The sequence below is a fragment of the Somniosus microcephalus genome, chromosome 29, assembly GCF_052327205.1.
Source record: "Somniosus microcephalus isolate GS21.2 chromosome 29, FLI_Smic_1.0, whole genome shotgun sequence".
Lineage (NCBI taxonomy): Eukaryota > Metazoa > Chordata > Chondrichthyes > Squaliformes > Somniosidae > Somniosus > Somniosus microcephalus.
Window position 1 is genome coordinate 26,396,190 of NC_141015.1, and position 17,590 is coordinate 26,413,779.

Here is a 17,590-nt window from a genome sequence, read left to right on the forward strand (position 1 = left end):
GTTGCAGCCGACGACAGTGCAGCGCTCCCTCCGCACTGCAGGGGAATGTCAGCCTGGATTTTTGTGCTAGAGTTTCTGGAGTAGAAGTTGAACCCACCACTTTCTGACTCAGTGGCGAGAGTGCTACCCAGCTGTTGTAAAACGATTATAAAGAGGTTGAACAGGCAACATTTTTTCTTTAACGTTCCATAAGCTTAAAGGGCTAGCAAAGAAGTTGTTTCTGTAAATACTGGGTGATTACATTGGTGCAATAAAGCAATGGCGTTGCAGTTGGCCTGGCTCGTTCTTCTCCCCTCCCTCAAGCGCGCCTTTTGCTCTTCGCACACCGTAGGCTCACCTTTCCGCGGTAACCCAGCAACGCGCTGCAAACACAGAGCGGCAGCCCGAGCTAACGGGTGAAAGAAAACCGCCAGCAGCGGGGCCCTCACCCGGTTCGGCGACACACGTTACCAGCAGCAGCAGCGAGGAGCGCTGACCATGAGCGCCCAGCTGAGCGAGGACGCCGTGCAGGAGCTGTATGCTTGGATCGACCAGGTGCCGCTCTCCCGGCCCAAGCGCAACCTGGCGAGGGACTTCAGCGACGGAGGTGAGCTGGGCGCTGGAGGCGCAGGCGCAGTTTGAGAGAGGGGGGAGGGGGCGCGAGCCCAGCCCCGCCCCGCCGCCTCGAGCTGTTAACGGTGGCGGGAGACAATGGGCGCTCGAGCCCCGCGCGTGCGCTCGGTGCAAACATAGAAGATAGGAGCAGGAGTAGGCCATTCGGCCCCTCGAGCCTGTTCCACCATTCAATGCGATCATGGCTGACCATCCAAATTCAGTACCCTGTCCTTGCTTTCTCCCCATATCCCTCGATCCCTTTAGCCTTAAGAAATATATCCAGCTCCTTCTTGAATATATCTAATGAATTGGCCTCTACTGCCTTCTGTGGTAGAGAATTCCACAGGTTCACCACTCTCTGGGTGAAGAAATTCCTCCTCATCTCTGTCCTAAATGGCTTACCCCTTATCCTTAGACTGTGACCCCTGGCAGGCCTCACATAGGGGGAGGAGGGGGGAATTTTCCCAGCCCTGGGGAGGCGGGACTGCCAGGAAAATGGCAGAAACTGGGAGCCGGTACCCGACCCCGCTCCCAACCCGCCTCCTCCAGGCGGGAAGGGGATTATAGCCAATTAGCTGCCTGTTAACAGGCAATTTTGAGGCTTTTCCCCATTTTACACCTGCAATTGCGGGCTTCCTGACGGCTGCGAACCTCGCCAGGGTCAGCGAGGCGAGCATAAGAAATAGGAGCAGGAGTCGGCCATTCAGTAAGATCATGGCTGATCTTCTGCCTCAACTCCACCTTCCAGCACTATCCCTATATCCCTTGATTCCCTTTGTATCCAAAAATCTATCGATCTCTGTCTTGAATATACTCAATGTTAGATCCGTGGTTCAGTGGATAAATAATTACACGGATGCTATACATAAACAAATAACAAGTCTTTACTGGAGAAGGGTAATCTCTAGACTGGGGGTACAGAGGCATGCGCACAGCTTATATACCGGTGTGGTTACTGCCGGTACTACAGTATACAGGAGCTGTAAAAAGTAGTTCTGACTTAAAGCACATACACTACAATTCCTCCCTTTTTAGATTAATAATACCCCCTTAATATTCAAATAACAATTACATTTTTACATGTACATTCAATAACAAAAGTCCATTTATAGATTCAGTCTTTGGGGCGGCTTCCTGACCCTTTCGGGATAGCGCCTTTCCGGAGGTTCTTGTTCTTGGTGCAGAGGCGATTCTGATCCCCTTTCATCGGGTAGTTCATCGGGTTCCACTGCTACTGGGTCTGAAGTAGATGCTACCGGTATGTCGGGTTCATCCCCAGGTACTCGAGACATGGAGTTGACGCATTCCTGTGATGCTAAGATCTGATCGACGTGGCGTCTCACAATGTTCTCCCCGACATCTACTGTGTACATTAATGGCCCCTGCCTTGTACATATCGTTCCAGGTTGCCACTTCTCTGTTCGATAGTCCCGGGCCAAGACTGGTTGCCCTACATTGAAGCTCCTTGTCGACTTCTCGTTGATGTGCTGGAATTGTTTGTCCTCAACATTTCTTCGCACATTTGGTCTGAGCAAGTCCAGACGAGATCTCAACCTTCGGTTAAAGAACATCATGGCCGGGGTCTGGTTGGTAACTGCATATGTCGCGTTTCGGTAGGCTAATAAGAAATTGTCCATCTTATGCTGTAGTGGAATTTCCTCGTCGCACATGGCCTTTATCACCTTCTTAAAGGTTTGTACGAACCTCTTAGCCAATCCATTGGTGGCTGGATGATATGGGGCGGATGTGTAATGCCTTACCCCATTCCTTTTCATGAATTTTTGGAACTTGTCGGACACAAACTGTGGTCCATTATCAGAGCAGATCTGCTCTGGCAAACCGTTTCTGGCAAATATGGTCCGTAGGACTGCAATCGTTTTCTCTGTAGTGGTTGAAGACATCTTTATTGTGGTGTATGTAACTTGTTCCACCTTAAGAGAACTTAAACCTGTTCCACCTTAAGAGATGTACTACTTTCTCTGGCTGCTGTATACGGTAATACCGGTGGTGACCACACCGGTATATAAGTGCTGTGTAGTAATTTGCTGAGTAGTTCAGCCCTGACCTTCGACTAGTAAAGACCTGTTAAAGTTATTCTTGTGGTCTGTGTGCAGTGATTCATGTTAACCATAACTGGAACACACAGACTTAACAGTGGCGACGAGGATGGGATCTTACCCTGCGGCAGAGATACATCCAAGGCAGTTTAACGGGCGTCGAGAAGAGGCATCCGCCCTCATCATCCTGCTGAGAAAAGACTCGGGTCTGAAGAGCAAAGGAAGCCGAGGAATGGACTTATATGTGCTACCTGAAGGAGGTCCACCACTACTGGGACGGGAGTGGATTAGAAAAATGAATATGGACTGGCATTCCTTAAAAGCACTAACGGTAGATGCCAGGGAAACAGACATCAAACCTAAACGATTGTCCAGAATATTGGACGATGCTAAAGAGGTGTTCCAGCAGGGACTGGGAACACTGAGAGGAATTACGGCAAACATCAAGATTGAAGAACATGCACAACCAAAATTTTTCAAAGCCAGACCGGTACCCTATGCGATACGACCTGCTGTGGAAGCGGAGCTGGAAGCGCTAGAACGTTCAGGAGTACTGTCTAAGGTAGACTGGAGTGAGTGGGCTACGCCCATTGTTCCCGTGATGAAACGTCCTTCGAGCAACAAGCCGGGAGAACCAGGGAAGGTTCGCATCTGTGGAGATTTCAAGATCACTGTTAATCCGGTGCTTCACACGGTGCAGTATCCGCTTCCGCGGATTGAGGATATCTTCGCTTCATTGTCGGGCGGGAAACACTTCACCAAGATAGACCTGGCGCAGGCGTACTTACAGATGGAAGTTGAGGAAGAGTCACGCCAGTACCTCACGATCAACACGCATAGAGGCTTGTACCGGTATAATAGACTGGTTTTTGGAGTGGCATCGGCTCCAGCAATTTGGCAGAGGGCCATGGAGCAGGTATTACAGGGAATTCCAGGCACACAATGTTACCTGGACGATATTCTGATTACAGGAGAGGGTGACGAGGAACACCTCACAAATTTGGAACTGGTGCTCATCAGATTGAAAGAATATGGACTTCGAGTCAATCGGCAGAAATGTGAGTTCTTTCAGAAGCGGATCTCGCACTGTGGCCATGTCATTGACCAGGAGGGACTTCATAAGTCTCCTGACAAGATCGAAGCGGTTGTGAAGGCTCCTGCTCCGGTTAATGTATCTCAGTTGAGGTCGTTCCTAGGATTGATTAACTATTACCATAAGTTTCTGCCAAATTTATCCACGGTACTGCACCCGCTGAACGCTCTTTTGCAGAAGGGAGTACCATGGGAGTGGAGCGAGGACTGTAAGAAGGCCTTTCGCAAAAGCAAGGAATTGATAACCTCAGAGGAAGTGTTGGCTCACTTCAACCCAACACTGCCTATTCGTTTGGCTTGTGATGCTTCTCCATATGGTATTGGGGCAGTACTCTCACACAAGTTGCCAAATGGCACGGAGAGGCCAGTCGCGTTCACATCCAGATCATTGACCTCCGCTGAGCGCAACTATGCTCAGATAGATAGGGAGGCTCTCAGCCTTGTGTGGGGAGTAAAGAAGTTTAATCATTACCTGCAGGGCCAAAAGTTTACGCTTCTGACAGACCATCAGCCGTTGGTATCCATTTTTAACCCTAAGAAGGGTGTGTCGGTGATGACAGCACAGAGACTCCAGAGATGGTCCCTTTTCCTAGGGGCACATCAATATCAGATAGAATTCAAAGGTACAAAGCAGCATGGTAATGCTGATGGGCTGTCGCGCCTGCCACTACCTGAAGAAGAGGAGACAACGAAGGTTGACCCTGTTGAGTTATTTCACTCGACCATCATCGAGTGTTTACCAGTCACCAATGCAAGTATTGAAAGAGAAACCAGGAACGACCCGACACTGTCCCGAATCTACGAGGTGACAGTGAAGGGATGGCCAGCACATGGTGATTCTCTGTTACCGGCATTCTCGGCAAGACGAGACCAGCTGTCCGTCTGTCAAGGAACATTGATGTATGGAACGAGAGTGATTATTCCTCCTAAGTTAAGGGAAAGAGTTCTAAAGGAACTGCATGAAGGTCATCTGGGGGGAGTCAAGATGAAAAGCCTTGCTAGGGCTTATGTGTGGTGGCTGGGTATCGACCAACAGATAGAGGAGCTGACGAAAAGCTGCTCAGGGTGCCAAAAAAGTGCAAAATGCACCTCCGATTGCACCGCTGCATCCATGGGAATGGCCTTCAGCCCCATGGCAACGTGTACATATTGACTTTGCTGGTCCATTCATGGACTCCATGTTTCTAATTGCGGTGGACGCACATTCTAAATGGCCAGAAGTGATCAAGATGACTACCACTACTTCAGAAAAGACAATTGCGGTGTTAAGAACGATATTCGCAAGGAACGGATTGCCAGAGCAAATATGTTCCGACAACGGACCACAGTTCGTGTCAGAAGAATTCCAAAAATTCTTAAAGAAGAATGGGGTGAAACATTATACCCCTGCCCCATATCATCCGGCTACAAATGGGTTGGCCGAGAGATTTGTACAAACATTCAAAAAGGCAATAAAGGCCATGAGCGAAGATCAGATTCCACTACAACATAAGGTGGACAAGTTTCTACTGGCATATCGAAATGCCGCTCATGCAGTGACAAACCAAAGTCCTGCCATGATGTTTTATAACAGGAGGTTGCGGTCCAGGTTGGACTTGTTAAAACCAAATGTGCGGAGGGAAGTTGAAAACAAACAGTTCCAGCATATAAATAACAAGACCACTCGGAGTTTCGAGGTACGACAACCAGTGTTGGCCAGGGACTATGGAAACGAGAAATGGCAATCTGGAACAATTCGGGCCAGACAAGGACCCCTGATGTACACGGTAGATGTTGGTAAAAATGTAATACGGCGTCATGCTGACCAACTGGTGGAATCGAGAACAAGGGTCGAACCCATGGTTACGACAGAGACAACCGTGGAAGAAGTTAGTGAACCTGAAGCATCTACCTCGGCAGTGAATGTACCTGATGATGATGTCCAAGACATAAGAGACCAACTAGAGGAGTCACCTCAGCAACAAGAATCAGAGACCCCTGAAAGGCGTTATCCAACTCGAATCAGGAGGCCTCCTGAGAGACTGAACCTTTGAACTGTTTCTACATGAAGTTGTATATGTATATATGTTATTATGTTATGTTAAATGGGGATATAACTGTTAAGCTAAAAAGGGAGGATTGTGGTGTATGTAACTTGTTCCACCTTAAGAGAACTTAAACCTGTTCCACCTTAAGAGATGTACTACTTTCTCTGGCTGCTGTATACGGTAATACCGGTGGTGACCACACCGGTATATAAGTGCTGTGTAGTAATTTGCTGAGTAGTTCAGCCCTGACCTTCGACTAGTAAAGACCTGTTAAAATTATTCTTGTGGTCTGTGTGCAGTGATTCATATTAACCATAACTGAAACACACAGACTTAACATTTATCACCTCAGGCCACTTTGAATGAGCATCCACTGCTATTAAGAACATTGAGTCCATGAATGGACCAGCGAAATCAATGTGCACCCGTTGCCATGGAGAGGAGGGCCACTCCCATGGGTGTAGAGGGGCATGTGGTGGTGCATTTTGGACCTTCTGGCATCCTAAGCAGCTCTTAGTTAGGTCTTCGATTTGTTGATCGATTCCCGGCCACCACACATAAGCCCTAGCTAGGCTTTTCATTTTCACTCCCCCCAGATGACCTTCATGTAGCTCATTTAGCACTCTCTCCCTTAGCATGGGTGGAATCACCACTCTGGATCCACACATCACTGTCCCCTGGCATACTGACAGCTGTTCTCTTCTGGATGAGAATGCTGGCAACAGTGAGTCGCCATGTGTTGGCCATCCCCTCACCGTCAATTCATATACCCGTGCAGCGTCGGATCATTGCGGGTCTCCTTCTCTATATCCGCGTTTGTTACTGGCAATCGTTCAATTATCGACGAATAAAATATCTCGATAGGGTCCACTGCTGGTGCTTCCTCCACAGTAGGCAGTGGCAGGCGCGATAGCCCATCAGCGTTCCCATGCTGTCTCGTGCCTTTATATTCTATTTCATATTGATTCGCCCCTAGAAACAGGGACCATCTTTGTAACCGCTGTGCAGTCATTACTGGCACGCCCTTCTTAGGATTAAAGATGGAGACAAGTGGTTGGTGGTCAGTCAGCAAGGTGAACTTCTGTCCATGCAGATAGTGGTTGAATTTTTTTACTCCCCATACTAGGCTGAGGGCCTCCCTGTCAATCTGGGCGTAATTGCGCTTGGCTGAGGTTAGTGACCGAGACGCAAAGGCTACTGGCCTCTCCAACCCGTCTGGGAATTTGTGCGACAGCACCGCTCCAATGCCGTAGGATGATGCATCACATGCCAAATGAATTGGTAGTGCTGGGTTGAAATGGGCCAACACCTCTTTTGATGTGATCAATTCTTTACACTTGTGGAAAGTTCGTCTACGTTCGTCATCCCACTTCCATGGTACCCCTGTTTGCAGTAGGGTGTTCAGCGGGTGTAATACCGTAGACAAATTTGGTAAGAACTTGTGGTAATAGTTTACCAGCCCGAGGAACGACCTCAGTTGTGACACATTTTCCGGTGCTGGAGCCTTGACTACTGCCTCAATCTTGTCAGGGGACTTATGTAACCCCTCTTCATCGATGACGTGGCCGCAATACGAGATCTGTTTCTGGATAAACTCGCACTTGTGGCGATTAGCTCGTAGCCCATATTCCTTTAATCTGGCGAGCACCTTCTCCAAGTTAGCGAGGTGATCACCGTCATTTTCGCCCGTGACCAAGATGTTGTCCAAATAACACTGGGTCCCTGGAATCCCTTGCAGGACCTGATCCATCGCCCTTTGCCAGATAGCCGGAGCCGAGGCTACTCCAAACACCAGCCGGTTGTATTGATAGAGACCTTTATGGGTGTTGATCGTAAGGTAATGTTTCGAAGCTTCTTCTACCTCCATTTGCAAGTACGCCTGGGCTAGATCAATTTTGGCAAAGTGTTTACCACCAGATAGCGAGGCGAAAATATCCTCAATTCGTGGAAGCGGATATTGCACCATGTGAAGGACTGGGTTCACTGTCACCTTAAAATCCCCACAGATGCGGACCTTCTTTGGTTCCCCAGGCGTATTACTCAACGACCTCGTCATTACAGGAACGATGGGTGTAGCCCACTCGCTCCAGTCCACTTTGGACAGTACTCCTGAACGTTCCAACCCTTCCAGCTCTGCTTTAACCGCTGGTCTGATCGCATAAGGCACTGGTCTGGCCTTCAGAAACTTTGGGTTTGCATTATCCTCTATTTTAATTGTTGCTGTTATTCCTTTTAGTGTTCCTAGTCCCTCCTGGAACACTTCTTTTGCGTCAGTTAGCATTTTTGACAGTCGTCCAGGTGTGACGTCGTCATCCTTTTTGGCCTCCACCTTCAGTGCCTGTATGGAATGCCAATCTAAATGTATCTTCCGGATCCATTCACGTCCTAGCAGTGGTGGTCCTCCATTTGGCAATATATATATATATCCATTTTAGGTATTTCCTGACCTTTATATGTCACTTTCACCCTTATTTTTCCTTTGGGGTAGACTTTTTGTCCCGTATACGTCTTCAAGACAATCTCTGTAGCTTTCAAGGGTATGTGTGAAAATAGCCGCTTGTAGTCTCTTTGATTTATGACTGTTAGAGCTGACCCTGTGTCCAATTCCATTTCCACTTGGACTCCGTCTATCTTGAGTGTAACCCAGATGGTCTGGTGATCCTCCATTTCGGTTACATTATGTAGTTTCAGACAACCCAGCTCCTTGCTTCCGGAGTCTGTGTCACTTTTCTGTTCGTCTGAACCACTGTCCATCACCTGGTGTACCTTTTTGTACTTCTCCTGTGGAGATTTCTTACTGTTGGTTTTCTTCCCAGACCTGCAGACTCTTGCTATGTGTCCTGCTTTCCCACACTGTCTGCACACTTGGTCCTTGAACCAACAATCTTTCTGGTCATGTGTTGTTCTGCCGCAGCGATAGCACTTCCCTGTTCCATAGGTCATTTCGTTGGTGCCATATTCTTGCGGTCTCCGTTGTATCTCTGCAGCGCCCCTTGCGGCTGCTTCGTGTGATACTGCCATACTGAAAGCTTTGTCCAGCGTAAGGTCCTTTTCTGATAGAAGCCGTTTCTGGGTTCCTTCACTTTGTAGCCCACACACAAACTTGTCCCTTAACGTGTCTGCTAGTCCCGCTCCAAACTGGCAGTATTTCGATAGCTTGCGCAGTTCCGTTAGGTACTCAGCATTGCTTTCGTCTTTGTTTTGGTTCCTTTTATGGAACTTAAATCGTTCTGCTATCAGCAGCGGTGTGGGGTTTAGGTGGTCCTGTAGGATTTCTACTATGCGTTCAAAATTCTTGTTTACCGGCTTCTCTGGGGTTATTAGATTTCGCAGTAACCCATAAGTTTTTGCACCCATGGAATTTAACAGAACCAGTGCTTTATTAGCATCTGGCACTTCATTCGCCCTGCAGTACACTTCAATACGTTCCACATATGTCGCCCAATCTTCAACTTCATTGTCGAACGTAGAGATACTGCCACTCTTCGGCATCCTTGGTTGTGCGTTAACTATCACCAATGGCGCCTCCCGCGCTTCCCCTTCTTCTCCGCTGGCACAAAATGGCGTCTCCCGCGCTTTCCTTCCTTCCCGTGCTCGCCCGTCTTCTCCGCTGCGGCTTCGCAAAATGGCGTCTCCCGTGCTCTTCCTTCTTCTCCGCGGCTCAATGGCGCCTCCCGCGCTCCCCCTGCTTCTCCGCGGCTCAATGGCGTCTCCCGCGCTCTCCCTGCTTCTCCGCAGCTCAATGGCGTCTCCCCTTGCTTCGCCCCGCGGACCCTGATCAGCCCGTGATCCCTGGCTGTGCTCTGCGCGTTCTTCCCTTGATATTTGTCGACGCCGCTCAGTCTAGAACCCGGCTGTTTCTTATCCTCTCTCTCTCCGGTTTGCAGTATTTTTCCTCGACGCCGCTCGGTGATCAACCCCCAGCTGCGCCCTGCTCTCTTCACCCTCTTCTTACCCCGTCGACGCTGCTCGGCTCTCTCTCTCTCTGCCGTCGGTCGGCTCCAGCCGCCGCTGCTCGGGAAGGGTCTGCTCTCGACCTGTCGTCGGTCACTTACTGCTCGTTGTGGCTGGGGAACCAAACCCGGCTCTCCACAGACTCCCCAGCAAAGTTGGATCTCTGCCTGACTGCTGGGCGGTTGCTCGCGGTCGACGCCCGTGTTCCTGGACTCGACTATTTTTTTTTTTTGTTTTATGTTGCAGGTAGATTCGCATCGACACTCGTCGCCACTGTTAGATCCGTGGTTCAGTGGATAAATAATTACACGGATGCTGTACATAAACAAATAACAGGTCTTTACTGGAGAAGGGTAATCTCTAGACTGGGGTACAGAGGCATGCGCACAGCTTATATACCGGTGTGGTTACTGCCGGTACTACAGTATACAGGAGCTGTAAAAAGTAGTTCTGACTTAAAGCACATACACTACACTCAACAATTGAGCTTTCACAGCTCTCTGGGGTAGAGAATTCCAAAGATTCACAACCCGCTGAGTGAACAAATTTCTCATCTCAGTCCTAAATGGCTGACCCCTTATTCTGAGACTGTGACCTCTACTTCTAGACTCCCCAGCCAGGGGAAACATCCTCCCAGCATCTACCCTATTGTATCCCTCTCAGTGCTCAAGCTAAGATCAGCTAATGTTTTTTTTACTGAGTTATAGTCCCCTGGATCAGATTAGCAGAATATGTGGCATGTATATGGATTTTCTACAGTCCTTCGAAAAGGGAAGTTGACAAGTATTGAATCCGTTGATTCTTAAAGTATGATGTTTTCCAATAACTAGACGGAGGCTGTAAATTAACAATCAACAGGTGTTTACTGGAGGAGGGTACTCTAAAGACTAACAGTACAGAGGCATGCTCAAGTCTTATATACAGGTGTGGTCACTGCCAGCACTACAGTATACAGGAGCAGCAAAAGTAGTTCTCTCTTAAAGGTACATACACTACAATTCCTCCCCTTTTAGATTAACAGTACCCATAACATTCAAATAACAGTTAACACTTTAACATGCACATTAAACTGAAATAGTCCATTTATAGATTCAGTCTTTGGGGCGGCTTCCTGATCCTTTCTGGATAGCGCCTTTCCTGAGGTTCTTGTTCTTGGTGCGGAGGCGATTCTGGCTCCCTTTCGTCGGTTAGTTCATCAGTTTCCGCTGCTACTGTTTCTGGGGTAGATGCTACCGGTATGTCGGGTTCATCCCCAGGTACGCGAGACATGGGGTTGACTCGTTCCTGTGACGCTAGGATCTGGTCGACGTGGCGTCTAACAATGTTCTCCCCGACATCCACTGTGTACATTAGTGGCCACTGCCGTGTGCATATCGTTCCGGGTTGCCATTTCTCTGTTCGGTAGTCGCGGGCCAAGACTGGTTGTCCTACATTGAAGCTCCTTGTCGGCTTCTCATTAATGTGCTGGAATTGCTTATCCTCAACATTCCTTCGCACATTTGGTCTGAGCAAATCCAGACGAGATCTCAACCTTCGGTTAAAGAACGTCATGGCCGGGGTCTGGTTGGTAACTGCATGTGTCGCATTTCTGTAGGCTAACAGGAAATTGTCCATCTTATGCTGTAGTGGAATTTTATCATCGCACATGGCCCTTATCGCCTTTTTAAAGGTTTGTACGAACCTCTCAGCCAATCCATTTGTGGCTGGATGATACGGGGCGGATGTGTAATGCCTTACCCCATTCCTTTTCATAAATTTTCGAAACTCTTCGGACACAAACTGTGGTCCATTATCAGAGCAAGTCTGCTCTGGCAAGCCGTTCCTGGCAAATATGGTCCGTAGGACTGCAATCGTTTTCTCTGTCGTGGTGGAGGACATTTTGATCACCTCAGGCCATTTTGAGTACGCATCCACTGCTATTAAGAACATTGTGTCCATGAATGGACCAGCAAAATCAATATGCACCCGTTGCCATGGAGAGGAGGGCCACTCCCATGGGTGTAGAGGGGCATGTGGTGGTGCATTTTGGACCTTCTGGCATCCTGAGCAGCTCTTTGTTAGGCCCTCGATTTGTTGATCGATCCCGGCCACCACACATAAGCCCTGGCAAGGCTTTTCATTTTCACCCCTCCCAGATGGCCTTCGTGAAGCTCATTGAGCACTCTCTCCCTTAACTTGGGTGGAATTACCACTCGGGATCCACACATCACTGTCCCCTGGCATACTGACAGCTGTTCTCTTCTGGATGAGAATGCTGGCAACAGTGAGTCGCCATGTGTTGGCCATCCCTTCACCGTCAAATCATATACCCGAGACAGTGTCGGATCATTGCGGGTCTCCTTCTCTATATCCGCGTTAGTTACTGGCAATCGTTCAATTATCGACGAATAAAATATTTCGATAGGGTCCACTGCTGGTGCTTCCTCCACAGTAGGCAGTGGCAGGCGTGATATCGCATCAGCGTTTCCATGCTGTTTTGTGCCCTTATACTCTATTTCATATTGGTTCGCCCCTAGAAAAAGGGACCATCTTTGTAGCCGTTGTGCAGTCATCACCGGAACGCTCTTCTTTGGATTAAAGATGGAGACAAGTGGTTGGTGGTCAGTCAGCAAGGTGAACTTCTGCCCATGCAGATAGTGGTTGAATTTTTTTACTCCCCATACTAGGCTGAGGGCCCATATTCCTTTAATCTAGTGAGCACCTTCTCCAGGTTGGCGAGGTGATCACTGTCATTTTTGCCCGTGACCAGGATATCGTCCAAATAACACTGGGTCCCTGGAATCCCTTGCAGGACTTGATCCATTGCCCTTTGCCAAATAGCCGGAGCCGATGCTACCCCGAACACCAGCCGGTTGTATTGGTAGAGACCTTTATGAGTGTTGATCGTGAGTTATTGTTTTGAGGCTTCTTCCACCTCCATTTGCAGGTACGCCTGGGCCAGATCAATCTTGGTGAAGCGTTTACCTCCAGATAGCGAGGTGAAAATATCCTCAATCCGTGGAAGTGGATATTGTACCGTGTGAAGGACTGGGTTCACTGTCACCTTAAAATCCCCACAGATGCGGACCTTCTTTGGTTCCCCAGGCGTATTACTCAACGACCTCTTCATTACAGGAATGATGGGTGTAGCCCACTCGCTCCAGTCCACTTTGGACAGTACTCCTGAACGTTCCAACCCTTCCAGCTCTGCTTCGACGGCTGGTCGGATCGCATAAGGCACCAATCTGGCCTTAAAAAACTTTGGGCTTGCATTTTCCTCTATTTTAATCGTCGCTGTTATGCCTTTTAATGTTCCGAGTCCCTCCTGGAACACTTCTTGTGCGTCAGTTAGCATTTTTGACAGTCGTCCAGGTGTGACGTCATCATCCTTTTTGGCCTCAACCTTCAGTGCCTGTATGGAATGCCAATCTAATTGTATCTTCCAGATCCATTCATGTCCTAGTAGTGGTGGTCCTCCATCTGGCAATACATATAGGCCCATTTTGGGTATTTCCTGGCCTTTGTATATCACGTTCACCCTTATTTTTCCTTTGGGGTAGACTTTTTGCCCCGTGTACGTCTTCAAGACAATCTCTGTAGCTTTCAAGAGTATATGTGAGAATAGCCGCTTGTAGTCCCTTTGGTTTATGACTGTTAGGGCTGATCCTGTGTCCAATTCCATTTCCACTTGGACTCCGTCTATCTTGAGCGTGACCCAGATAGTCTGGTGATCCTCCATTTTGATTACCTTATGTAGTTTCAGACAACCCAGCTCCTTGCTTCCGGAGTCTGTATCACTTTTCTGTTTGTCTGAACTACTGTCCTTTTTGTACTTCTCCTGTGGAGATTTCTTGCTGCTGGTTTTCTTCCCTGACCTGCAGACTCTTGCTATGTGTCCTGCTTTTCCACACTGTCTGCACACTTGGTCCTTGAACCAACAATCCTTCTGGTCGTGTGTTGTTCTGCCGCAGCGATAACACTTCCCTGCTCCATATGACATTTCATTGGTGCCATATTCTTGCGGTCTCCGTTGTATCTCTGCAGCGCCCCGTGCGGCTGCTTCGTGTGATACTGCCATGCTGAAAGCCTTGTCCAGCGTAAGATCCTTTTCTGATAGAAGCCGTTTCTGGGTTCCTTCACTTTGAAGCCCACACACAAACTTGTCCCTTAACGTATCTGCTAGTCCCAATCCAAACTGGCAGTGTTTCGATAGCTTGCGCAGTTCCGTTCAGTACTCAGCATTACTTTCGTCTTTATGCTGGTTCCTTTTGTGGAACTTAAATCTTTCTGCTATCAGCAGCGGTGTGGGGTTTAAGTGATCCTGTAGGATTTCCACTATGCTTTCGAAATTCTTATCCATTGGCTTCTCTGCGGTTATTAGGTTTCGCAGTAAGCCATAAGTTTTTGCACCCATGGAATTTAACAAAACCAGTGCTTTCCTAGCATCTGGCACTTCATTCGCCTTGCAGTACACCTCAATGCATTCCACATATGTTGCCCAGTCTTCGACTTCATTGTCGAACGCAGTGATACTGCCACTCTTCGACATTAAACTGTCTAAAATGGCGTCTCCCGCGCTCTCCCTTCTTCTCCGCGGCTCAATGGCGTCTCCCGCGCTTCCTTTTTTTTTTTTTTTTCGCGGACGCTGTTCAGCCCTTGAGCCCTGGCTGCGCTCTGCGCGTTCTCCTGTGCTTTACCCTCTCTCTCTTTTTGTTTTCCGTCGACGCTGCTCGGTCTTCAACCCCCCGGCTGCGTCCTGTGCACTTCACCCTCTCTCTTACCCCGTGGTCGGCTCCAGCCGCCGCTGTCCAGGAAGGGTCTGTGCTGTACCTGTTGCCAGTCTGTTGCTGGATCATCGTGGCTGGAGAACCAAGCCCAGCCCTCAACAGCCTCCCCTGCGATATTCACTCTCTGCCGGATGACTGGGCGGTTGCTCGTGGTCGACGCCCGTGCTTCTGGCCTCGACTTTCTTCCACCATCCTCCCGGAGCGAATCCTTTAAAGGAAATGCAGAGTTGCAGGTAGATTCGAATTGACCTCGTCGCCACTATTGAATCCGTTGATTCTTAAAGTATGATTTTTCCAATAACTAGACGGAGGCTGTAAATTAACAATCAACAGGTGTTTACTGGAGGAGGGTAGTCTAAAGACTAACAGTACAGAGGCATGCTCAAGGCTTATATACAGGTGTGGTCACTGCCGGTACTACAGTATACAGGAGCAGCAAAAGTAGTTCTCTCTTAAAGGTACATACACTACAACAAGTTGCTGGGAGAAGAGGACATTTCCAGTTAGAGGGTGGTCTGCTAATTAGTTTTAAGATTATGAGGAGTTATGGCCTCCAAAAGCCTTGCCCAATTACCTTGAGAGTGTCAGAATGAAATATTCTGGAGTGGCATCTCACAGGGGCTTGTGTAGTTGGGAATGAGCAGCGGGTCTGCGGGGGTGAGAGGGGTGGAAATGTCAGCTGTAGAGGTGATGGGTGCACGTGTGGACAGGTAAGTATGAGAGGTGAGTGTAAAGTGTTGGAAAAAGTTTCCTTACCTTTGCTACTTTCTGCAGGCTTCAACCTTTGAGGATCCGGAGGAGCCTCATTTCAACGGCAGAGATGACAGAATGGATGCTGCATTCTCAGATGCAGCAGCCTTCTGCTTTCTGCTGAGGAGAGAGGTCTTGGTGAGCCTTCTGTGCAAGGGCTCACCTTAGAACAGAGATTGTCAGTGTTTGACAGCTTCTCAAAGCTGTCAAACACTGACAATTCACCTGTCAAAAATTTTTCGACAGATGAAGCGTCATATGCTTACGTCATATGTCACCGGCTTTCCCTTACTTGGCCGGTAAGCCCGCACTTAACAAGGCCAATCAAGGGAAGATAGCGTGGGTTGGTCAGACATCGCTGGGGGCAGTACTGAAACCCAGAAACCAGAAGTCCCACCTCCAGCACATCTCCATTGATAAAATCCAGCCCACAGAGACACACTCAGCAACGCATCTGTTTATCCCCCTTTGCAAATGTGCTGCGAAAATGGGTGCGGCTGAATCGAATCTTCGCCAGTTCGGGGTGCTTGAGATGATTCAATAGAGAGAAACTATATGGAGAGCGACTCCGTGGGTAGCGCTCTCACCACTGAGTCTCTCCACCTCCCCTTTCCTACATTACAACCGTGACTAAACTCCCAAAGTACTAAACTTTTAAAAGTTCTGCCGAAGGGTCCCCCGACTCGAAACGTTGACTCTGTTTCTCTCTCCACGGATGCTGCCTGACCTGCTGAGCATTTCCATCAATTTTCTGTTGTTATTTCAGATTTCCAGCATCCACCGGTATTTTGCTATTGTCCCGAAGTACTTAATTGGCTGTAAAGCGCTTTGATGCGTCCCATGGTTGTGAAAGGCGCTGTATAAATGCAGGTCTTTCTCCTTTAAGACACTCCGTAAAACCTGCCTCTTCGACCAAGCTTTCGGTCATTGCCCTAACAGATGTGGCTCGGTGGCAGATTTTGTTTGATAATGCTGTTGTGAAGCACCTTGGGACGTTTTATTACGTTAAAGGTGCTACAGGAAACTTTCGTTTAACCGGAGGTTAAATGTCCGGAAAGCTCTATCTACCGGCAAAATTCAGGAGCTGTTTCCTATAAGTTTTTTAAATTCTCGTTGCTTTTTTTTTCAGTCAGGCTCTGCAAGGTCTAGCTGAAGCTGTTGCTTAGCTACAGAGACGCTTTTAAGCTGCGGCCGACTGTTTTGAAGCTGTTGCTAAGCAACAGGGTTTGTTGATTCACACGGAGCTCAAAAGCTCCGTATGTTTTAACATTAGCGCTGGTTTCTACGGCAGTTTTGATGGTACGGCACCAGCTCGGTCCCGTCAGTGCCGGATACCAGAAAGTTTCCTGTATATAAGGAAAGCCAGCACGGATTTGTTAAAGGCAAATCGTGGGGGGCACGGTGGCATAGTGGTTAGCACTATTGCCTCACAGCACCAGGGACCCGGGTTCAAATCTGGCCTCGGGCGACTGTCTGTGTGGAGTTTGCACATTCTCCCTGTGTCTGCGTGGGTTTCCTCCGGGTGCTCCGGTTTCCTCCCACAGTCCAAAGATGTGCAGGTTAGGTTGATTTGGCTTTGATAAATTGACCCTTAGTGTTAGGGGATTAAATACGTGGGGTTACGGGATAGGGTGGGATATGTGTCGGTGCAGGCTCGATGGGCCGAAATGGCCTCTATCTGCACTGTAGATTCTGTGATTCTGTGTTTAACCAACCTGATTGAGTTCTTTGATGAGGTAACAGAGAGGGTTGATGTGGGCAATGTGGACTTCCAAAAGGCATTCGACAAAGTGCCACATAATCGGCTTGCCAGCAAAGTTGAAGCCCATGGAATAAAAGGGACAGTGGCAGCATGGATACGGAATTGGCTAAGTGACAGGAAACAGAGTAGTGGTGAACGGTTGTTTTTCGGACTGGAGGAAGGTATGCACTGGTGTTCCCCAGGGGTCAGTTCTAGGACCACTGCTTTTCTTGATATATATTAATGACTTGGACGTGGGTGTACAGGGTACAACTTCAAAATTTGCAGATGACACGAAACTTGAAAGTATAGTGAAGTGAGGAGAGTGATAGACTTCAGGAAGACCTAGACAGGCTGGTGAAATGGGCAGACACGTGGCAGATGAAATTTAACACAGAAAAGTGTGAAGCGATACATTTTGGTAGAAAGAATGAGGAGAGGATATATAAACTAAATGGTGCAATCCTGAAGGGGGTCGACGAACAGAGAGACCTGGGGGTATATGTGCACAAATCGTTGAAGGTGGCAGGGCAGGCTGAGAAAGCAGTTAAAAAAGCTTATGGAATCCTGAGCTTCATAAATAGAGGCATAGAGTACAAAAGTGTGGAA

General features: G+C 48.4%; 1 protein-coding gene and 1 long non-coding RNA gene across 2 annotated transcripts in view; one reads left to right on the forward strand and one right to left on the reverse strand.

The window, feature by feature from the left end:
- The window catches only part of LOC147098575 (uncharacterized), a 28,677-nt gene extending 28,252 nt beyond the window's left edge, over positions 1-425 (reverse strand). The window contains exon 1 of the long non-coding RNA XR_015074197.1: positions 338-425. This is a non-coding gene — a long non-coding RNA (uncharacterized LOC147098575). The remainder of the gene's footprint in view (positions 1-337) is intronic.
- Positions 426-477: 52 nt separating this feature from the next.
- The window catches only part of spef1 (sperm flagellar and cilia associated 1), a 70,056-nt gene continuing 52,943 nt past the window's right edge, over positions 478-17,590 (forward strand). The window contains exon 1 of the mRNA XM_085970430.1: positions 478-586. Within this exon, the coding sequence (XP_085826556.1) occupies positions 478-586 (109 nt within the window). The remainder of the gene's footprint in view (positions 587-17,590) is intronic.